The 25,361-nt window shown below is 34.5% G+C and overlaps 2 protein-coding genes and 1 long non-coding RNA gene across 17 annotated transcripts in view; 1 reads left to right on the top strand and 2 right to left on the bottom strand.

The window, feature by feature from the left end:
• The window catches only part of LOC110836619 (unconventional myosin-IXb), a 49,952-nt gene extending 49,528 nt beyond the window's left edge, over window positions 1–424 (bottom strand). For 9 of the 10 annotated variants that reach the window (XM_087350292.1, XM_022078009.2, XM_022078012.2 and 6 more), the window contains exon 1: window positions 295–424. The gene's annotated coding sequence lies outside the window, so the exon portion shown is untranslated. The remainder of the gene's footprint in view (window positions 1–294) is intronic. The other variant, XM_022078010.2, reaches the window with a different exon arrangement.
• Window positions 425–3,042: 2,618 nt separating this feature from the next.
• LOC110836620 (protein groucho-like) overlaps window positions 3,043–25,361 on the bottom strand; it is a 166,001-nt gene continuing 143,682 nt past the window's right edge. For 5 of the 6 annotated variants that reach the window (XM_087350319.1, XM_022078017.2, XM_022078021.2 and 2 more), the window contains 6 exons: window positions 19,013–19,240; window positions 13,491–13,570; window positions 12,564–12,813; window positions 11,713–11,892; window positions 10,902–11,345; window positions 3,043–10,241 (listed from right to left, as the gene is read on the bottom strand). In XM_087350319.1, coding sequence (XP_087206445.1) covers window positions 10,134–10,241; window positions 10,902–11,345; window positions 11,713–11,892; window positions 12,564–12,813; window positions 13,491–13,570; window positions 19,013–19,240 — 1,290 coding nt within the window. In that variant the 3' untranslated portion in view covers window positions 3,043–10,133. The remainder of the gene's footprint in view (window positions 10,242–10,901; window positions 11,346–11,712; window positions 11,893–12,563; window positions 12,814–13,490; window positions 13,571–19,012; window positions 19,241–25,361) is intronic. The other variant, XM_087350336.1, reaches the window with a different exon arrangement.
• Window positions 12,760–13,758, top strand: LOC110836621 (uncharacterized). Its single transcript, XR_015535502.1, has 2 exons — window positions 12,760–12,893; window positions 13,504–13,758. It is a non-coding gene; the product is annotated as an uncharacterized LOC110836621 (long non-coding RNA).

The following is a 25,361-nucleotide window of genomic DNA, read 5'->3' as shown; positions in this document are numbered from 1 at the left end:
GATTGGGGTCACATGTTGATATGTCTGCCCAGCCATCAGCATAACAGGACTTCAACTTTAGGACAATCCCCATATATTTACCAAAGTTTGCAACAGCATTTCCAAAAACAAATACCAGGTAAGCTTACACCTACAACATGCAAACAGTAAACACCTTACACTGTTTAACATCTACGAAAGGAAACACTGCTTACATACAGATCTGCCATCATTAAATTCAGAACAAAACAGCAATAGTGATATCCATCTTTAGAAAGCAGTAAAATAATCCACTAGGTTACCATTCTAACATACCTAAAGACATAATATAGATTCCAATAAACACGCTTGTATCAACTATCTTTACTTTAAAAAGTAAAATGGAATCCAAAATAATCACACACACCAAATAACACCCACCATTTCTGAATGAACAGGTACCATAATGCACTGGAGACGCGCATGCGCAAAAATATATGGGACCTACAATAATAATAATTCTTTATTGTTATTAGTGTGCTGCATAAACAGGCAGAAGAAATAATAAGAATATTAATAACAACAACAGTACTTTTACAATATTTCACATACATATTCAGAAACTCATTTCACGGCTTATGTATCTTCCAATGAATCTGACAGGTTCCTAACAACATATTTTTCAAGGAGAAAGCTGTGATATTTATAGCCTTGGATATCATTCACACATCAATACAATGGGCCACAGTTTACCTTGACAGGAAACATGACCCACTACAGACCATCGACACCCAACACACCTTGAACTGCGTACATATGCTACTAGCATTTCTTATTTTCGGGTTTGCGGTTAGACAGTTTAGGGCACAACTTCAACCAAACATCTGGTATCAATAATTTTACTATTATGTGGGATTTGAAGTTTTCACGGTGGTTGAGTCTGAAGGTGGCTGTCCACTTATCGCCCTGATGATGGAGGCAGGAAGGACCTCTGAAACGCTGGTAAACTTCTACCAGACTACACGGCACAACAACCCTGAAGACAGCTTTCATCATACAATTAATATAATGGAGGTAGGAATAAACGGCATTGAGATACGTAGGAGCCGATAAATAACCTGAAAAAAATAATGAGTAAGTAATGGTGGACTGTGGGTGGTCCTCTAGTATCAGGGGGTTGCCTGCTGGACTTAAAACTCAACGCCGTAAATGAAAAGCATGTAGTATACATGGGAGAAATTAGAAATGAGTACAATATTTTGGCTGGATATCTTGAAGAGAGACCTCTTTAAAATAAAACAGTGCAGAGCTTGAACCAAGCCTGTCCAAAGACTGTTAGGTAGGAGCAGACTCTTTAAGAACAGCTGCCAGGATTAAGAAGGAGCTCTTTGTATATTTATAGGTCAATATAAAGTCTTTCTAGAAAAAGTTAATTAGAAGATGGTGGTTTGATAAAGATGAGACATCATGGGCATAAGTTCTAGTTCTAACATGTAGCTGTTACCATTATCTGCAACCTTCTCCCTCTGAAACAAAATTGCTGATTCAATCAAGACCACTCTGGAACCAATAAAATGACAAGCACCTGTTTAATCTACAGGACAAAAATCAATTTCCCCTTATATATTATAAACTTAAGACCTTCCTAAAAAGGAGCATGACAACTGAATCTTCATTTCCACTATGTGGGCCATTTGACAACTTTGCCTCTCCATATTCCCACAGATCATCTACTGCAAGCATAACTCTGGGGTATTTTACTTTCTTGTATTTCTGTTTTCAGTTGAAAATAAAATCATAGTAATCAAAATAATTTTGTTTGGGGTATACAGTTGCAATCTTCGCCAGTATCAACCACAAGATTTTGGTACGTTTGTTGAAGAAAATGAAGCGATACTACCGATAAAATAACTCCTACATCCTTCCCTACTTGCCATTCCATGATTTGTGTAGCAAATACACATAAGTTTGCACTGCAAAGGAACTCAAGTATCACCCCACTATCCATAATATATATTCTAATGAAATCAGTGATTAAAATGTTGGTTCTTCAAATTGGAGAATGAATTTATTCTACTTACTATTATACTTGATTATTTCCTTAATTAATATTCTATTTGTTCAAAATCAGTCTTGATTACAGATGCCAGACTTCACACTGGCTGTAACTGTTCTTCTTCATGCTGGAAAACACACACAATACATTGCTATTTTGCCACTCCACAAAACCGGTTGGTACTTCCATTTAAAATTCACAATAGTGAACAACTGGAGTGACCGGTGGCTGCAGATAATATTTGAAGACCCCACCCATGTTCATCAGAGTTCTAGTATTCTACACCACCGAAAGAAGCTACAAAATGTACACACAGACATAAGCTGAAATCACTTGAAGAAGGACGGACTGTCATGAAGCACGCCACCTTGGGGGGGACAGTAATCATGCAGCCAACCAATTTGTTGTAGTGAGCTCTTGTGGCAATGTGAAGTATCTTATTCCAAACCAAATCATTGGTATGTTTTCAAACTACTGATTATTCTGAGTAGTAATTATACCATTTCATTTATTTGTAATATTCCTTCTAAATCACCCATTAAAAAGAGGATTGTCATTATATTTAAATTCTCTGAGATCCAACTGCATTGCTGTACACTATATGCTTAATTTGGAAAGAATTAATCTTTAGCTACCTTGCTGAAATTCTTTTTATACATGAGATGAAAGTGAGTATTCTTAGGTTTTGTGTCACAGCAAGGGTAGGAAATCTTTTCAGATGTCACAAGAATTACATAAAATACTTTTGTTGACTGGGATAATAAATGCACTTGGTTAAACTGACAATAAACTTTGATATTCCAAACAGTATTTCTGCTCATTGCTGAAATTCTAGTGGATTGGGCAGTCTTCATAACAACGAAGAACTTGAGGATGTTATGTGTATTCCAGTATAAAATAGACTATCCATTCAATGAGCATAATATAAGTTGTAGGATATTCAACCTGTTGTGTACTGGGCCACACGATGTCAATCTTCCGCTGCACCTTTTAACATGGGGAGGAGGAAGAAGAAGAAACCCTTCAAGTATCTCCAGTCATTTTATTATATAAAATTGTGAGGTACCATACTGAGAAATGTTGAAACAAATTGTCTTTGAGAGCATTCTCAAAGTGGTAACTAACAATTCATTTTGAAATAAATACCTGAATGCCAATCAAATTTCAAATAAACATTTTATAAAACAAGAATTAATACCTCACAGAGCATGCTTCTACTTAAACCAATTTTATAATATAATTCAATCAGCACATCTTGATTTCTTCTCTCTCATTGCACTTGGTAAAAAAAGGACAATAATTACTTGCACCTAGCATGAAAAGAAAATTCTTAACAGTTTGCATCATATTCTTCCACTTAATATTATTAATATAGAAAACATTCTTAATTCCATTTTGTATGTCACTTACCAACAATTTTAAAGTGTTTAACAACAATTATCCTTTCATATTTAAGTGAAACATGATGTTCAGTTACCCTGATATAAAGCTTCAGGTGTCAAAATACATTGCACCCATCAGCTAACATAATTAAAGCATTAAGTGTACAGAGTGGTTCAGCTGCCATGAACAGACCAAAAATGATGCATGATTAACATACATTTTACTAAAATGTAAATATTAGGCAGAACTTTCCAAGTTTGTATGCTTATGCATTCCCAGTATCTATGTTTTTAATTAAAATATGTGAACCACTACATGTCAACAGAAACAACTTTCATTATCTTGCTGTACCCAGCTGTCAAATAAAATATGTAGAAACAAATGGCTCATTTTGATAAGTCACTATGCTGAACAGATATGTTTACAATGCAATTCCATATCACAGATTATCTTTAGACAGAATGAATATGGGTATCCATGATTTCAATGAAAAAGAAAATACTAGAACCTAAAAGAAAGATATGATAGTTACATTAAAGGTAAGATATGAAGACACCTATTCAGCATTTATGCACCAACAAATCCAAAACATTTAATTAAGAAGTATGTCACAATGGTGCATGGGGTGGAGAAGTAAGATCCACATATTACAAATGGATAGAAAGGGTTAGTGTCATGCTCTGAAATTTGTTGTATTACATTTATTTTTGTCATACCCCTTGCTAAGGTGTCTGTGATTATATCCTTCAAAATATGCGGTATCAAGAGCTGATAAGCAAAATGACATACTGTGACTTTGCCAAATTCTACTGCACATACCAGACAAACAAAATCAAATTTGTTTTCCTTATTAATCATGAATGGCAGGTACACTGGTGACATACTGTCAAAGTACATGTAATTTGTATTCTTGTTCTACTATTATCATTGACATGTGTTTACAAGAAAAGTTAATATGGTACAGCATAAACAAATACACCTATCCAACTAGATGCTTGCAGTTAATTAAGGTCTTATGAACACACCTTAATGAAATGATAAAACAAAAATTATTTTATGACAATTAAAAAATAAAATTACAAACATTATTTTCTGATAATAAAGCAAAGTCATGTGCCATAACAAATGACCAGGTAATCTGAAATAAACCACTCTGCACACCTACTTGATACACAGTGCCTGAAAGAAAATATCGCTATGTATTAAAATGTACCAAGTTAATTTCTGTTTCATACGTCTTGCAGTTTTCCTTACAGTAACAGTTCTGTCCCATTTTATCACACATTTTTAATGTGATTCATTGTATCTGATGCTGTGCTCCTGAATTTATGATCTGAAAGATAGTTATATAAAAATTTTGGCAGAAGATTTGGTTTGTTCACCATTCAGCCATCTGACGCAGCTTATATAACTTGAGAGTATTTCATCGACAGACAGAATAAAATATGAGACAATTCAGAACATGAGTTAAGCCATTCACTATTTTTTAAAGGTCTTCATTTCTACTTGTACAAAATCCAAAACTCACACAGCCACCATATCCAGAAAGTTGGCAAATACTGAAAGCCAGGAAATAAATTCAAAAGGTGAAAGTTACAAACAAAAATTGCAGACAATGTTGGTCATCCAGTTCTGAGTGTTTTGTAATGCTGCCACACAACTAAACCAGGGGCTCCCAATGTTTTAAAACCTGCAGCCACATTTCACTCTTTCTTATGGATTTGCAGACTCTTGGAATTTTAAGTTTAATAAAATGCTACAAACTTAATATTGCATCCATTTTACACAATACTCATTAAAGTTCTTAAACAAATTTGTTTATACATTTTCTTTATTATTTATTCATTCATAACTAAATACTTAACTGAGGTGTAATTTTCATTATACAGAAGGATACAATATTACAAAAATTAATATGGGCAGCAAAAAACACATCAGAGGGCCACACGTAGCCTGCAAGATGAGAATCCCTGCTGTAAACCATCCAGAATATGAACAAAAACACTACTGATTTTGTTCTTGTTTCATTAAGAAACACTTACTTCAACACAACTGGAGGCTGTATCACATTTCACATGGACAATATCATGAAAAGTTGGGCATAATGGAGCTCTGTTATAAAGAAAACAGCAAGCCAATTATGAAACTTTTAAATAAAGCTTTAAAATATAAATGTTATTTTCAGACACCCTGCACTTCCAGCTCTTAGCATACTACCCCCACTAAACATACTAGCCTTGCATATCTGGGCCAGATTACAAAACTGCATAAACCAAACACCTGCTACCAACAGTTCCAAATTTTTACTGCATATTGGCATGTGCCATACACAGTACACTTTAAACAACAAAGCTTTAAACAAAGAAAGATATTATATTATACAATGGTTATTACAGTTTTGTACAGAAGACCGCAGTGCAGGCAGTGTAACACAATAGGACACAAGTCATATTACCCAAAATTTTGCAACAGCCAGTCTGTGTATGACTTAAATTTCTCTATCAATTTAAACTATGTCTATTCTACACCATATAAATAAAGACACTTATAGAAAAATGACAGACACAAACATTTCTTCAATTTTTCATTCAAGCCATTAATATGACAACAAAATATAATTTTAATTAAACCTAAATTACATTAAGGCAACTTAAATGAATGTATCCTGTATGTTTTTGCATATCAATAAACAAAAGGATGTATACTAAGTCATGTAGAACCCTGAGTTTAAAACATTTGCTGATTTTCTTAGAGAGTCATGAGTTCTTTCTATGAGATTCACTGTCACACTGAACATACAAAAAAGAAAACAATATTAAATGCAAGTCCGACTCTTCTTCCTCATTCAATTTATATGTAATAATTTATCCATCTTAATTTTTGTTTTTGGGACAAAGTGTGCTGCACCATTACATTAGGACAATGAAAGCAAATCAAAATCTAGGTGCTGTATGGAACAACACAACTGTGTGCTAGGTATAATCTCGCTTCTCACACTGTTACTTCTAATAGCAACAAATACACTCTCAAAATTATCTTGAAACAAACAGGAACACACAAGAAAGACAGAACCCTCCAAAACAATATTCTTACCACTGAAAAATATGAAAGGTACCTTCTAAAACTTCAAAGCCTGTATTTTACACAGCAAATATGGTTCATACAATATTTATTCTGATTTTACAGCATTTGAACTTGAAATACAAAAGAGGTAATTACCGGTGTTGTGTTGTCTTGCTACCATTATTGTTGGCTGTATTATTAACTGTTTATGCACTGCTGCTACATACCAGAAAAATAAATCCCTGAATTGAAAACCCTTGTGCCTGTTACATAAGTGTGAACTGTTGCATTGTATGTAACGTGTCTATTGCCTGAGAAAATGGTGATTAACTGTGTAAAATGTACAATGATATCTACTTCAATAAATCAGTCATGTGAAAAAATACAGATCATTATCAGACCAAAGGTAGGCAAAAGGAAGTGGAATTTCATGTGCAGATCTGAGATTCTCAATGTATCAATTCAAGAGCAAGAGTTCATAGCAGATTCTATTCTTGCAATACTAAGTGAATAATGCTTTCTGAGAAATATTTAATTAAAATACATGCAAAATGTACACTGTACACCTGATTTCCAAGTGGCACATTATTCTGCAAAACTGACTATATAGTCCACTGGCAAAAGTCTCTACAGGGTCGAACTTAGTAAATTATACAGAATATTTCATTGAAAAGAATATCAACACTGTATGGAAGGAACAGAGTAGAAACAAGGTCTGAATTTTAGCAACCATATTTTTTAACAGATGAACTTTTAAATATCGACACTTGTATCAAATACATTCATGAACACTTGAATTCCACAAGAGGGACATACCCAAGCTGTAGGCTTGCCATCAGAAACAGACTTTTGAAAAGGGGCCACTTATATCTTGGGAGAAGTAAGACCACAACAAAACATAAAATCTAGGTGAAGAAAGAAATACTACATTAAATTGAAAGCCTATTACAAAAGTAATGAATAATAATGATAACACACAACATTGTGTGCCAAGACTGAACACTGTCATGTTTAATTGATCACATTAAATATTACATTTTAATTTTCCTCCAGTATTTATAATTTGTATTCAGATGCTGCTGTAGCAAATCTTAGTTTCAGTCAATAAGGTAGTATATGCAGTAACAAGGAATAACCCCCCCCAAAAAAGAAAAAATGAAACAGTACATTAGATAAAAATGGAAAGTTAGCCTGAACAAAAGAGGCATGTCTTACGACATGGACGGAATACTTTACGGATTTATGGAACACACTTGTTGATAGGGACAGAACTGCAAAGAACAGGATTTCAGGAAATGGCAAGACATCAGACAAGGTAGGGTTGAATATGTTACATTTAGATATAGTAATGACACAAATGAAAAATAATAAATCATCAGCAAATGGTCATTTGAGAGCATAAAATTAAATAAACTGACTACAGTAAGCATATGACAGGCTTTTATCAATAGATACCCAACTTTTCCTACTGATTTTTTTAAAATAAGAAAGAAAAAAAAACAATAAGAACAAATTCATCCTACTGAAAGTTGGGCAAGTGAGGGGAATTTCACATTCTGCAGTGACTAATATTTTAGTATGAGTTTTTCAGCATAACACAAGATGCTTGTCAACTCCATATGTCAAATTTCACTAATGTATTTGATGCCACTGGATATTTAAAATTCTGTATTTTATATAATTGCATTAACAGTAAGTACTTTCTTATAATACTGCAAAAAAAGTTTCTATTTATTATAATATGTAACAAAACAATTTTAAAAGCTCAATATTTACAGAATTCCCATGAAAGCCCAAACTGTCCACTGTGAATGATAAGTATTTCGGAGGCTGTCCTTTTGTAGAAAATAAATCAGAATATGTAATGCATGAAGCAACAATTTCAAATAGATTCTCTTAATGGTGTGATACAACAGTCATATCACCATATGCAGCATCTTACATATGTGCAACAAAGAATACCAAGCTCTAATAAATGAAGATAAAATTAAATAAACAGGTGTCAACAAGAAACCTCAGATCTACACATGTAATGAGGACCAAGTACAGGAGATAAGCTCTGTGTGTTCAAATGCAATCCATCTTATCCCCAAACCATTAGCACTGGATATTTAATAATACAAGGATAAACACGAAAGTAGCAGCAATCAAGATGATCTGGTGATAACATGGGTAAGCTACACGGCCAGTTTACTGGCACATCATGTGGTACTGCCCGCCAGTTATACAGTTTTGTAGAATAGTATTTCTTGTACAATTACTTAAAATATGACTAAATTGCCATGAAGTCTCTTAGATTAGAAATTTTATTACTGAAAATCAGCATTATAATTGTTTTAACTCTTCCAATTACAACCAAGGAACTGTTTTGTACTTTGGAATGTTAAAAAGTGCCTTTGGCATGTAAGCTCCAAAACAGCAAATACGTCATATTGCAAACTCTAAATCAACTGTAAAAGTCATTCATAAAGCAAAATTCCAGACAAAAATATTAATTTTACATTTTTAGTGTTGCTCAAATCATAACACACATACATGTAAATGCTGTTTCCAAGATGCTTTATGTGGTTATTTGGGGAATTATACAAACTGCATTCAATAAACAGGCTATCAGAAGGTACTAACTAAAAAAAGAAGTATTCTCAAGTTTAAGAGGGCATGTACTGAATGCAAATTACCTCAAAACAGATGGTGATTCCAGTTTATAAACACTCATTAAAAAAAATTCTGGACACAATATACAGCATTAATCCTGAATACCATTCTCTTGGGCTGAAGTGAACACACAGTGCTCTCTACCTGCTCATAGCAAAGTCTCTTTCTGTCGGCAGTTACGAGAGCAGAGGAATGTGGCGAGGTAACAAATGGCCTATTTTCTACATAGAGTACAGCACATCATATTTCTGCTACAATCATACACACTTACTGATAACACTTGCTTCTTCATCTTAGTTCTGTAGGAAAAATACCATTATTTATCAATGACGTTGAGAAAAGTATCATCTACTTTTACCCTTACTCCAACCATGATTCGTTAGCAAATTATCAATGAATCAAATCTGATGTCACCTTACTTTTTAATTCTCCTTTATAACTGGTTTGTAACAAGAGTCTGACAACTCTTTCCTTTATTTTATCTTTGACTGGAGAAAAACTGTTATGCAGCATACGTTCTTCATCATCACCTCCTCTTTGAAACTCACACATTCACACAAGAATATACAGGCACACACCTTTACCATTTTCACTACAATGTTGTCCATGAAGGGGAAAGAGAAACACTGCAATATCTCCTTTTTCCCATACTTACTCCCCAGTGAAGTTCATAAACTGTATGGTAGAAGACTGCAGCGACTTTGAATTCCCTCTTCAAAATGCCAGTTATTTTCAAACTAATTTAATTTAATAAGTGATTTATTTCCTTCTCCTTCACCCACCTATCACAATATTTTCAGTTTCTTAAATATATATTTATTTTACTGATGGCCCCTACCCTGACACTGCAAGAACACAATGTCTCACATACCCTGTGGCATATCCTGGATGTTGGAATACAAAAGAAGATCATTTACTTGGTCAATATAATTTCAAACACTTGCCAAGACTTAGAATTTGTGAGTAAGAATAAGTATTCTGCAGGTTCATATCATTCCAGGCCATTTCACCAAAGCTGTCAATAGATAACTTCATAAACAGTTGCCTTCTTATCTCCAGAGCCTGTCACAATGTACTTGTCGTCTGCTGAGATGTCACAGCTCAACACAGATGAAGACTCCTTTGACTAGGAGAAAAGCAAAAAATAAATTACATTAACATCACAATCATTTCTGAAATCAGTTGAACAGTTTTCTGGCAGCAATACATGAATCATGTTTAAACTGGTGAAACTTTCCTTAATATCTTCATTTACTCACACAGTTTCTCCATGCAGTATGATTTTATTCTCTCCCCTCAACAATTGTTGCCTTTTTTTCAATATAATTAGCTTTTACTGATCAGAGACATGCAAATTGGACATATGGGCATCCCATTAAGACTGGGACCATAGGAAAACTCAAGTTATTTGTCAAAATATAGGAAACTGTAAAGAGAGAAATTATGTTGCTGATCACGTGTTTACAATTTCAAGCATTGAATTTTTTACCTACGGCAAGCTGTCACAGCACAGCAATTTTTACTACTGATAATGTAAGGAAATAGTAAGAATTGTGGTGATGTTGCCATGATAAGTTTAACATGGTCAGAATCTTTGTTACTGGAAATTATGTCCACAACTGTATCACAAAATAAAATTTTTCAATAGTTCTTACCAAACTTACCTTACAGATTGAAAAATAATTCTCTCATAACTTACTTCTCTTGCAGTTTCAGAGCATTATAGTTGTCTCTTACTAAGAACATAAAGAATGATGTGTGGACTATGCACAGTATATTTATCTACCTGGAAAATGGAGGCTCCATAGGGTGTTCGCCAAGCATTGAGCAGATTATCCTTGCCAGTGGAAACAAACCACTTGCCACAGGCTGCAAAACGTAGCGAGAGGACACATGACTCATGGAGATGCAGCTGGTACTTATCAGGCTTGGCTGCGTGTAGGACTTCAACATTAGAGTTCTCCATGCCTACTGCCAGCCACTCGCCAGTTGGACAGTAGCCAAGTGAAAAGATCTGGGATGAAAAGTCGTGTTGTTGCAGCTGTCGTCCCTCTCTCAGATCCCATGACCGCACAGTGTTGTCTAGCCCACCAGTCCACAGTTTTGTACCATCTGCAGAGATGTCAATACATGATGCACCATCTGTATGCCCTTGGAATTGACGGACTAGAGTCTGGTTGTGCAAGTCCCACACTGCAATGTTGCCATCTGAGCAGCAGCTGAAGCAAACCTACAAAATGGAAAGCCATTCTTATAAGAAACATAAACTCACATTTTGAATGTTCTTCATATTTAATGAGTCAGAATAGCTCAGTCAGTAAAATTAGAGAAGTATGTTGGACAACCAGGGTGTAATTCCTAGGGACATGACTTTATTTTCTTCTAGCCCACTACCTAATGGGTACTAAGCCAATCTTCATTCATTTCCCAATTAATTTTAGAAACATCAAAAAATCATATAATTTTGTAGAGCAAAGAGGTCTGTTTATGAAAAGTCAGAAAATTTAATTTTTATTAATTACAGAAAGCAGTCTGAACTGCACATGCTTCTAAAACAATTTCAGCTATTTTTCAACCCTTTCTAAGCTAACGTTTACCTTGGAGTCTGGGCTAATGGCAAGAGCATAGCAGGCAGGAGCACTGGAAGTAAGCTCAGCTTTGATGCGAGGTGTGGGTGATGCCAGGTCCCATATACTTAGATTGCTTGCCTCACCACCTACGATTAATGTTCGTCCATCTGGCAGCAGCTTCACGGAGCGGATGTAATTATCCCGTTGCTGCAATATACAGACATAATTGTTTTACATATTACATAAATGGGAAAATTGTTTAAAAATATTACAAAACACTTTTTTTAGTTTAACTCTTTATCTTTTCTTTAATACCACCACAAATATTGCAATATTTATTCATATTATGTATAACCTATTCCACTTCAGTCTTTTCAAAATTTCATCGCTCTGGAGTGAACCAAATGTTCAAAATACACTTTTTCTGCAATGCATATTTTACTTTTTGCAAGTGATATACTAAGATCACTTCTCTTTGTGTTTCTGTTCTCATAAGATCACTCAGAAGTGTTTCATGTTCTCATATACAGTAATAACTAGAGACAGTGAAATATGCACTTAATAGGATTTGAGGTTTCCATGGCAGTCAATATAAAGATGGTTGTCTTCTCTGTTGTAGCACCATGTATTCTGGTAGAAGTATGCACTTCAACAATGGATTTCTTTATATGACAGTCACGTAAAAATAAATCCTACACGTCTTGTAAGAGGTTTTTCTGGTATCCTGGTGTTCAAATTCCAGCTTCATCAATGAATTCTGAATTGGTGAAAAAAGTGCATTCAACTGTATCTCTCTTAGACAAAAAGTTCAAACGAGAGAATGCTGTGTATAGAAATTATCACATTTAAGGTCATAAATATACATGTAAAATCATTACCAGACAATCAAGCTGGGACACAGGGCTTTTGGACCCTGGCTGGCTGATGTCCCAGACCTTGACACAGCCCTTGCCACCAGTGTACACATATTTGGTTGGGTTGCTTATGGTGACAGCACATACCACCTCGCCATGACTCAGAGTGTTGATCTGCCGAGCGTGTCGGGGGATCCCTGGACCAATCAGGGCATCTGTTGGAAATGGTACTGGCTGCAGTTGTCCCTCTCCATTCATGTGAAATGAATAGGCACTGCAACAACCATCAACTCAACCATCTTACTTCTGACAGACAGAGGAATACATTACCACTGTCTTGCAGGAGTAGGAAAGGTAAAATGACTTCTGTGCACAAGCACCATACCAGGAAAGTACAGAGTATCAAGGTGAAGCTTTATAATGCAGACTGAGTAGACCACAGAGATTGTCTGGATGAGAGGCAGTAGAATAGTTTTTAGGGTGACCTACAGAAAACAGCACCATATTATATGCTAGAGGAGAAAGGGACAGTATACTATCAGCCATGACAATGTTGAGTCAACACTGATTTAGCTGATTGCCTGAGAAAATTTATACCATTCATGTGTCATGAATTTTTTAAGTCTTACATCCAATATATCTGCTTAGGTACTGAAGAGAAATATTCCCAGTACCTCTGCTAATAAATAAATGACTGAATCCTAGCATTCACATTATTCATTAGGCTCCAATGTATACATATAAAAGGAGTATATTTGTTAAGTTCTGATGTTTTTCAACTTTGCTTTGTTAACAATAAATGTACTGAGGTTCATGATCTCTTCATACAATATAAGTGTACTATACCCGATACCAAACTGTGCATTCTTCCCAAATATTGTTAGGATATTCAACACTAATTGACAGTTATAATAAACTTTATAATTTATCAAAAGAAAACAATAAACTTACGGTTTTCCACCAGGAATTCCCCCAAGACCATTGGAGCCGAGGCCAGGTGTGCGGACATGTGGGTGAGGGTCGTAACCAAGCTGTGAACAATACATTTGTATTGAGGAGGTCTCACAGAAGCAGGAGTACACAACAGCTTTAACAGAGCCTTTCTACATGGAAATTATCTGGATGTAAAGTTTGAAATAATGGGTTATAAGCACTATGTTCATGTGACAGCAGAACTATTAATTTTTGTATCATAGAAATTACATATTAAAAATAGCAAGTAAGATTTATTTTATAAAACTGTCAATATTTCACGTTATATAGCACTGAAGTAACAAGTCATAGAATCTTGCATCATGTCACATTCATACACATCTGATTTTACCATCACTAGGGATAGCCCACAGTCTGTTTTAGAATTTTGCAGTTGGTCTTCTCAGAAATAACTTCCAAGTGAAAAAAATGTAAACATAATAAAGATACTATGTGCTGGAAAATTCCTGATTTTTTTAATATTTTTTTACTCTGGCAAACATTTTATGGTAAATATTCTCTCAAACCTTTAACACCTTGTATTAGTATTTAAAAAGTTACCTGCTCTGCCTGGAGTGACCATTTCACATCTGCACTATGAGGGTGTTATAGGAATGACAACTTTTTAAATATGAAATGTTTTTTCGGCTTAGGCTCTCTGGAGCTGTTTTTTTCAATCTTATGATTAAATAGAAATTATACATATGACCATCAGATGCACAGGGTAGTTACTTGAATTTTCACAGAATAAGACTTGCCTGTCACCTGTTGGTGACAACTGTAAACAAAGCTTAGGCTACTTTAATTGGTCATAAGCCTGCACTGATGTTGCCCAGTATGGCCTCCATCTCAAGTTATAAGTCTACCTCTTCTTCTTCTAGCATTATTACCATTTTATAAATGTCAACAGTAATAGTATTAAATGGTTAAATCTTGTTTATAAATTCCAGTACAAAATTCTTTCATGTGTGTAACACTTGTTCCATGCAGACAAAAACAGCAACATACACATATATACAAACTTTTCAATCTTTTATTAAATGCATTCTACCTTTGAAGTAATTCATCCTACTGAACAAATTTCAACATAACTCCAATACCTACATCCTAATTAGAAGTAATTAAAACTGTAATTGTAACTTTGGCATAATATGAAGTTGTGGCAGAGCTTTTAAACTTAATACTTTTAGATAATCTTAAATTTTAAATCAAAGACATTATAAAATAATTATCTCTGTATAAAAAATATGATACAAAAAGAAAATATACAGAAAATGGTTTAAGGATGTAAATGAAAATGCTTATTGAGAAGGCAAAATTAATTAAAATGGAAACATCATACATGAAATTAGTTCAGAGTAGTTCAAAATAATATCAAAGGTTAAAACTTAAATTTTAAACAATGAAGCAGAAATAAAATGTATGAGACTGATTTTAAATTAATACTGGTACATGCAGTAGAGATGTGAACTCTTAATAAACAAAAACAGGTTCACTCCAAGCAAATAAAATTAAGTTTTAAATAAAACTAAGAAAACTAGCAAAAAAATAAGAAGATGGCTGATGGATGGAAGCGTAATTACTAATCAAACTGATGATGGAAGCAGCAAGGACCTCTGAAACGTTGGTATACTTCTACCAGACTACACAAATCTAAAACCCACAAGACGGCCATCTTCGGACTCACCACCATTAAAATCTCAAATCCTATATAGCAGAGAAATAGTTTGGAATGGGGAAGTACAAAATAGAGTAAAACTTGTCAACTGAAAAAGGACTTGGAAGCAAACAAACTTTAGTGACATGGCAATATGAAGTAAATGAAAGGAAACAGACTGTCCCAAAGTGGAAGTGAAACTGAAAGTAACAAGAAGTGGGGGAAAACTGAGACCACATACAACAGACTGAGTGAGGGATAGACAAACAGACAGGCACAGAAATGAGGGACTTGAAACTGTCAGGAGAAAGGCAAGAATTAAAAATCATGCTTAACCCTTTTAAGGGCAAATGAAATAAGTATAAAGCAAAACTAAATTGAACCAAGAAAAAAATCTATGTATCTACAATACTCATTAAAGTTAGATAAGTAAGCATGTTCAGCCAACATTCTTTGTACCTTCCCAAATCAGTTAAGATGCTCTTCAATTTATGATACATATTGTTCAAAATACATTGCATACTCATATGCATAAACATATATTTATAATTCCAATTGCACTGTCAGGTTCCACGTTTATCAAAGCCAAGGTATACTGTATGCATATGAGTAAACATGAGTTATGTGCATTTGTGTATACAACATAAAGCACAAAATAAGATTAACACAGAACAATGAACAAATTAAGAAAAGAAGAGAAAGTCTGTGAAGATGTCTAACATGCAAAGTTTCTTCATTTATATATTTAGACCCTTATTCTAGAATGAAATCAGTGACAACAACGGTTTTATTTTAATAGCACTATACAAAGACGCCTACCACGTGTGATTTATATTTTTAGACCCTCACTCTGGAATTTCACTCATTCTATGATTATTTTAGAAGCCAGGATAGGTCATTAAGATTAGTGTCAAGGCTATGAGCTGTATGGCCAGGGTTTGATTCCTAGCAAGCTCTCAAACCCACCCAACCTTCCACCCAATGAGAACCTGGTTTCCTTCCTCAGGGGGTAAAAAAGCCAGGGTGTGATGCTAACCACTCACCTCTATTCCCCATAATTCTAAATAATGCAATACTTACATAAGCATCAGGAATAAACTTTACATTTACTGTGATCTTTTCAGACTATTCCAAATTCTGACAAAACACATATCCCATAAACTACTTTCTATATGCTGAGCTAATTATCAGAAAATGACTGTTAAAGCTTGAAGCAGATTTAGAGGATACTGATTTTCTGGAATATTCTATTGCAAACACTATGAAATTCTGTAAAATGTTTTTTTTTTATTCTGGTCATCATCTAAATGAGAACAGAAATAAATATACAATGTTTTTAAAGCTAGCTGTTATTGCACCTTTCAGTAAAAAGCAAAGAACGGAAAACCTACATGTTGGGTTGCCTGGCTAGTTCAATCAGGAGGGCCAACAGCTAGAGGTTCTGGCCTTTACTTCTTACCTGAAGATGGAAGAAGATCCAACTTCTGAAAAGTATTTTATTTTTAATTTTGATGATGGGCAAAGCCCAGAAAAACTTTTTATAAAAGGTGGCTGTCTTCTGGGTTGTAGCACTATGAAGTACAATTTACCAACATTTCAGAGGTCCTTGCTACTGAAATCATCAGGGCAATCACCACACTGATAATGGAGGCAGCAAACACCTATGAAACATCAGTAAATTTCTACCAGACTACATGGCACTACAACCTAGAAGACAGCCACCTTCATACTTATGAATATACAAACTTCAATCCTACTAATCATTTTAACAGATTATAATGCACCACTGTCAGAAACCAACAGACTTCAACTATAAAATTCAACTAATTTATAACACATGGCCAGGAGTCAAAGCTATATTCAACATAAAGTTGAAGTCTCCATGTTTGAACATACCCGCTATACAATTTGTTGTTTATGAAAGTCAAATGTTCCAGAATTCCATTAAATCATAATAACCACTTGCAACAAGTGAAACACTTTGAATCCTAAGCATTCTTCCAAAATGGGGCACTATATACTCAGTAGCTGTTATTTTACCAAATTGCAGTTAAACATTTTTGGTTAACATTGTTTCAAACAAGTATTAGTTGGTTCACAAGATCAGGGAGATACTTCAAAATAAATTTCTTTCAGCAACAAAGAAATTTTAAATTTGGTACTTTAGAGAGTAGGCAGTTCACCCCTCAAAAAAAGTTCCATTCCATTTACATCTCTTTTTATGTTCTACGTCCAACTTGCCAAATGTCTCACGAAGATAATGTATGTTAGGAAAATATGAACTGTGAAGTGTGGAAAAAAAGATTTATAGTGACTTATGAAGGTATTATGCCAGTATTTGTCAGGAGGGATGGAGGAACTATGAAATAACTGGAAGGAAGGCCAGCTTCTGAACTCAATTTAGAGAACTATCTGCCACATGCAGTATACAACAATGACATAAATATATATTAAAATTTCTTACAAACTGATTAATTAAATTTAGAAAGGGAATCACTATGTAAACAAGCACACATCCCACAGGTAAACCTCAATCCACAGCACAAAACATTTCTGATTTTATTACTGGATGATGTCAAAGTTACTACCAAATTTTAGGCTGGGGATAAAGGACATGCTGCCTGGCCTGAGGTATTACATGACAGACTTAGAACAAATTTTCAACAAATATCTTCATGCAGTCTTTAAAATAACACACTAAGCCAGAGATCCAATACATATGCATAATTCAAGTCATACATGAAAAAAGTGACTGACATTAAGAATGATTCTTTAGTACAAACTGACTTTATGAAGTCCAAAAACTTTCAGACCTTTCAGTTTAAGAAAACTGTCTTGCATGCCCCATCTCTTATCTATTACACTACAAAGAGCATTAGACATGTTTTCAAAGGATCAGCTAGCACAGAATGTAATAAAAAATACAAGCAAAATAATTATATACTATATTTACTTAAATCCAAGTAACCATCATATGCATTTTATCTGATTCCAGTTTTCAAAGCTGAGAAATTATGAATATTTATTTGGAATTGTATGTCTATCATGTAAATTCACCCACATTACAAAGAATACCCTGAAATCTCATATGTATATCCTGGAACCTTTATATAAAATCTGTGCCCAGTTAATTTTGTTATATGGATGTTTTAATGTCCTCTATAGAACATGATTGTTCAAGCTAAAACTAGGCAATGTAGCATACTGTGATCTGTACAGGAAAACCAATTTTCAAGGGAACTGTAAAAACCAAATGCAGTACTAAAAACAACGCCAAATTCTGAAGTTGCAATAGTGAAATTATGGGACAGACACACCCATGAATTATACAATGATTCTGAATTATAAATAAGAGCTATTATTTACAATGAACAACACTGAAAACAAATTGCTCTTTCATCTTTGCACTATATTAATATGACTTTCTTTTACTGTTTTACATTTGTCACAAATATCAAACCTCAAACATACTAGCATTTACTCTAAGGAAATGAACATGCAAGTAACTATACAGTGAAAAACAACAGAAAATACACACCTAACAAGACAAATATTTTATCAAGTAGTAATAGCAAATAGGCACAATACTACATGAAGTAAAATTTCTTCTGCATGAAGGATCAGCACAAAGACAAAACTGATGTTTAACTTTACAGGATCACTTTTAACCACTGAATCTTACTCACCTACTTCATGGATGACTGGCATGCTTTTAGAAACCCAAAAGTATATTGACTGGATTCAAGTAAACAAGTTTACAATCCACAGAACATTAAGTGGAAAGGCCCGATTATAAAGTTCTGATTCCAAAAATAGAGGGAAACTATTCTCTCTGAAATCCTACCATAGGTGGTCTGGAGTAAGGGGAGGGTGCCACACTGTTGTAAGGGCTAGTGTCACTGCTTCGGGAGCCCCCAACTCCCCCAGCCACCAGGGAGAAGGGGGGGTATGCCCCCGGGGGGAGCACTACTCCGGGCACGGCAGATTTCACTCCACTGGAGCCAGGCAGCGTGGGCGCTCCGGAACAGGTTGGGGTCGTGACCTTGGACACTGGCGTGGAGGGCTTGTCGGCCTATGACAGGTCCAACAACAGAACAACCCTACTTCAATGCCTCACATTCCCATTCCTGGTATTTTGAAATTTCAGTAACTTTCTAAACAGGAATCAAGATTAATCCTTAAAACAATAAGTTCATAGCTTAGCGACTGAGTAAATTTCAAGTACACTAGATTTTGTTGAACTGGATATACAATGCATTCACTGGTTAAGTTAAATGAAACTTTCACTTCCTGGCTCCTCGCAGAAGCTACTATAACATAAGTAAGTCAATTTTATTGATTTATAGAGTGAGCCAGGAAGTGACAGTTGCATTGACCTTCATCAGTAAATGAAGCCACATTAAGGTGTAGCCATGAGGTAACATCTCAAGATTTGCTACTGTTAGTATTATTTACTGCAGTATAAGAAACAGTATATTAAGTTTCCATGATTAACTTCCTTATATTGGTTCACCTATCTGCAATCTTATCAACATCGTCCTATAAGCCTTTTTCTCCGAGCCATTTTAAACCCTCAGTGACATGCTACATCTGTTACAAAGAACATGTTTGGAGAACACATCCTAAAGATACTGAATCATGTCCTAATACTCAAAATGTATAAACTGAGTGATGTCATAAAACAACACATTCTCATGAAGGTTAGTCAATAAAAGCCAAAATCCTAAATTACTATTCACTATGCAGAAGGCTTTACTGTGACATCTTTAGGATCAGATCCAAACTCCTATTTGCATTGTCAACCACATCACAATATCACACACAATATCAGACACTGTAACTTAATATTTATGTACTCATGACCAAGCAATAGTTTCACACTTTTCATGAGTCTTTTAGTTTTAAGAGAAATGTATAATTTATTACTAATACAGTAACAGGCAGAAGACTGCAAAATATGTGCCTGAATTTAAACCCCTCAAAAGTCTATAACGTAAGAATGCAGTTCTTTTAACATATGCACTCCCAGGATCAGCCCAGCCTTTCTCTAACATCATGCAAACAGCTTGCAGCATTATATGGTAAAGAAATTAATGGCAAACAATCTACACATGTTCAAGGAATCATGAAAGATAGCTGCATGCACCATATAGGAACAGAGGATAATATAAAAAACCATCTGATTAAAATTAATTCTGAAAGAGACATGTTTTAGTCTTCTCATCGTACAATGCTATCATGGCAAGGTTGGAAACATAACTCACTAACCCAGTGGTCTCAACCTTTTTGTGCCTATGGGCACATTTGAGAGTTTATGAGATCGTGGCAGGCACCAACCAATTAACAAAGCCAAATTTTCTTTTCTCTGGACAAATAAGATATGGACACCAAATAATACACAAAACAACATGACGTTTAATGATAACAAGAAACCATGCAATCAAAAATATGTAGTTTTATAAGTACAATTATTATTACTCAAGTGGGAAGTTAGTGTGATGTTTGGCGCTGCATTTCATTGGCCAGTTTTTCAAATTTGGGAGTGTAGGATGATGTTGCTGCAAGCAAACAATCATCAAGATGGACGTCAGTAAGTCGAGATCTGTGCTTTGATTTTATATTGTTCACGGTGGAATGGCCTTCATTATTCAGTATAACCTCTTTCCGTAACAACGCAGGCACTCATAAAAAGCCTTGGCGGGCGCCTTGGCGCCCGCGGGCACCGCGTTGGGGACCACTGCTCTACACAATCACTGGTAAACTAACAAACTCATAAACAAGAGCATGTGTTTTACATAAAGTCTTCAATGCGTGCTCAAATGCCAGAAATAAAATATGTGTACCTTAGTTAAATTATTATAACTTACGAGCTTTTTAGAAGTGCCATGGAACATTGCGGATGTATTAGAAGAATATTTACTTAATACAGTCTGTGATGAGCAAAGCACACCTAATACCTTACAAAACATTGTTTGTGCTCTTAAAAACTGAAAACATGAAGAACCTTCCAGCACAATCTGCTGGCCACATTCACTACAGACAATGTTAGTTACAGCTTACAATTCAAATCAAATATTAGAATGTTTCAGAAAAATCACAGTGGTTAACAAAACATAAAAAAGTATTAAGAAAATGTGTGAATTCAGTGGTAAAGTAAGCAACCTTAATATTTTTGTTAAATATCACAATTAAACAAATCCTGTGACATAAAAGTATCAGCAACTATTATGCATCCCACCCACAGAAGAGATAAAACGCTCCAACTTTATATTTCAGCTGACTTATAGTAAAAGCAAAGAAGGAAGCATAACTGTTGACTTAGCTGAATGATGATCATCATGCAAACTTACAATTATGAATCAGTCAGTCTAAACTTAATGCAAGATTTTTTTCCAGTTTAAAGAAAGCAATTAAAAGCAGTTATAACTACACACAACATTTTATGAAATGTTATGCAAAATAATAATGGTTGTTGTTTTTCGAGTAAGGTTTACATCCTTTTTACACACAGCTGATTGAGTACACAGTTACCAGTATAACCATATTTACAGATTTATAACATGAGAGCTGACAAACTTGGGACTTATTTTCTGGGCAGTAGACCTATAAAAGGCACAGGCAACCAGTCACATGTGAGAATGAAATGTGGTCTGTAACTTGATCCAGTTACATTCCGAGTTTGTATCCAAGCATAACACACAGTAATGAATATATGTTACTGAATTATTTTAAAAAACCTGTTTTGTCAGAGAAGTCTAGATTAATTTGATTTTAAATACACATATGAAGAACTGAGAATTCATGTATTCTAAAAATACTTCATAAGTATCAACCCAAAAGAAACAAAAAGTCTGAGACATCAGTGTATGGAATGCAATGACCAGTTTTAGAAATTTTCTAATTAGATTTCACAAATTTTGAAGTTTTCAAAACTGTCCCACTTCAAGTGAGACAATTTTGAACACTTAAAAATTTCCTGAAATACAATAAAATTATTTGGAACTGGAACAGTTAAGCAGCCTAATCAGTGATGGTAACAGGCACACAACACTTCAAATAACCTCAACTTACCATGAATTAAACCATGATGTATCTTAAATAGAAAATAATCAATCATGTGCTCTACTTTGTTCAATAATCTGATGAAGCAGTAAATTACATACTCACCTGACAAAAAAAAAATGATGCATAATTATCAGTACAGAGTTGTTATTATGACACATCTTGAATTTGCATCATTCAATACTTTTTTAAAAATTTTGTTTCAAATTAAGTATATTTTAGATTCAGATAATGCTCACTACTTTTCAGTTCAGAAGCTTTTCTTGTCCCATCTCCTCTTTAAACTCTAAAGATTAAAATACACAAAATCTGAAAGGAAGAGCCCACTTGGGAGACATAGGCATAGATGGTAAGATAATATCAAAACAGATCTTAGAAACTAGGTGTGACCTGGATGCTGTAAACACAGTAAAATCTTTGGGGGTCTATAAAAGATGGGGAATTTCTCAACTACCTAAGTAACTACCAACTTCTCATGAATGACACTGTTTCTTGGAATTAGTTAATTTTTACTTCAAGGAACAATCCAAACATTTTCAAACCTCAGAATATGAATTTTATACTGTCATAAAAATTCACAAAACTAAACTGATAAGGAGCTACAGAATATGTTGTGGAGCTTAATATATACATCCAACTGGTGATCTAAAACCAACAAAAGTCAGTTCAATAAGTTCAATATTTTATCTTGAAATTTTATAAATACAAATATGAAATGCCACCAATTAAGGCAAGTTACAAACCAAACAGCTGTAGATGATGATTAACCTGGCTACCTGTGTGCCTGTGTGATCACAGATCTACTGGGAAATAAGCTTGAAGATCATCAGATCTTTCCATATTAAAGCCATAAATAAGATTGCTTTGTATTCTGCCTATTCATTAATTTTTAGTGTATTATACTATACCGTACCTATAAAACAAAAAAAAAGTAAGAAATTAACATTACGTAACACCGGAGGAGAGTAAAATTTTATTTCAATGTCATAATCAATTTGGTGTCCTGTTTCCTATGTCCTCCTCTAACTTCAATCGTCACGCCAGTTATTTTCCACATCTATTAATATATGAAAAATTTCACTGAGCCCTGTCACACAAAACCATTTTTGTACTGGACTATTTACATACCATTCAACGAATGTTTTAGGTTCGGAAAATAAGTACTGTACCTGTTGGCATGGTACTACTTCGGAAGTCTTTTCATATGTCAGTTATTTAAAATAAAACATTACAGAATAAAGTTTTTCTATGTCAGATGTAAATGCTGTACACTGAAGTTTAACATGATGGTATGAGAGAAGATCCAAAAAGACACAGACTTTTAAGCTAAAACATTACCCATCCAGAGAGAAGTAAAGTGAAAAATTGTAAGAACAAGATGAGGTGAATTCATTCTGGTTATGCAAGATGCATTTTGAAATTGAATGAGAGCCACTGTTAAGAAAAGGTTGACAAAGTCAGTAATCAAATATAGAATTTTCAGCAGAAAATAAACTGAACAACGCTACTTTTAGAGGAAAGTTGGGAGCAAAACATTAACACAGCACATTTTCAGAAGAAGCTTCGAAAGAACTTAAGAACTGCTACAATATATTCAGCAGCATTTAAAGAGATGTCTTGCACAGACTGAGGAGACTAACATATGTGCTTGCTACAAACCTTTATAACAAAACCAAAATTTTGACAAGGTTAGAATTTCTACACAATGCATAAGGATGGATTATTTATCTTGGCAATTAATGCCTTTTTAACTACGAACAATGGTATATTATGCTGCCAATCATCATCTCATGTACAAGTTTGATAAATGTAATACACATCTGTAAGCATAATGACATTACAAAGAATGTCTCAATAAGTTAAGCATGAAAATCTAAACTACCAGTAAAACAGGTCCAAGTCAGTTTCTTCCTGTATTAAAGATTTAACACTCCTACAGGATGATACTGACAAATCAAATTTGACCAGTAATATGGGGCATTTATACCGAAACAAAAGTGTACACAGGCTTTGAAAAACTCCAGCTACTGAAGAGTAAATATGAACTTCAGATAAAAAAATGACAATACAGTCAATTATTATGTGTAGCAGAAAGGTAAGTGCTAGCATATATAAATATTAGAAACATAAAAGCAAAAAATGACCAGATATGAAAAGAGAAACATTTTGCAAAATCTAACAGAAAACACAAATAAGAGAGATAATTGAGAGGTTAAAAAAAGTTTAATGATAATATGTAAGACCAGAAGCAAAGTGGAAAGACTATGAGCAGGAAGATACACAGGAGAGACTACAGAAAGACTGAACATACATAAAAGAGGAGCACTTACAGGAAATTAGGGAAGAATGAAGAATGTTACATTAAGCACGTCTTCCATAAACGTCAATGGATAATGATAATGTAAGATTTGAGGTTTTCACAGCGGTGAGTATAAAGATTTCTGTCTTCTGGGTTATTGCGCTGTGTTGTCTGGTCGATGTTAACCAACGTTTCAGAGGTCATACTGCCTCCGTCATCAGGGCGCCCTGATGACGGAGGCAGTATGACCTCTGAAACATTGGTAAACATCGACCAGACTACACAGTGCAACAACCCAGAAGACAGAAATCTTCAATAACGATAATGATTAAGAAATAAATACTACAGAGAAAAAATATCTGGAGTGGTGCCTTCATATGCATGGCTAATATAAATGCCACAAGTGTATATACGTAACATTAATGAAATACACCTAGACTACCAATTCTAATGAACTCACGGATTTTCCAGCAAACACAACCCAGTCCAAAATGCCTAAATGTGGGTATGATAGGCATATCACACATCAGATCCATATTAAATAATACACTGAGGCCAGCAAAATCAGGGGGCCTGACCAACAGGCTTTCTAATTTCCCACCTTTCACCTGAAGACAGAAGCAGAATCCAGCTTCTGTAGTTGTATTATTTTATAATTCAGATGATGAATAAGTCCAAAAGAACAATTTTACATATTATATCATACCAGTGTCAGAAACCTTCAGACTAAATAACATACTGGCAAGATGCAAGATGCAAGTTGGCCCCATAGACTGTATTAATAAATTATTAACATGTATCAGGCTAACTGCAATAAAACTGACTTAAGAAA

The sequence above is a fragment of the Zootermopsis nevadensis genome, unplaced genomic scaffold (assembly GCF_977971745.1).
Source record: "Zootermopsis nevadensis isolate Lab colony 2312 unplaced genomic scaffold, Znev_1.0 Znev_ptg000002l, whole genome shotgun sequence".
Taxonomy (NCBI): Eukaryota; Metazoa; Arthropoda; class Insecta; order Blattodea; family Termopsidae; genus Zootermopsis; species Zootermopsis nevadensis.
Note: the sequence above shows the minus strand (reverse complement) of the source record. Positions and strands in the feature narration are given on the sequence as shown.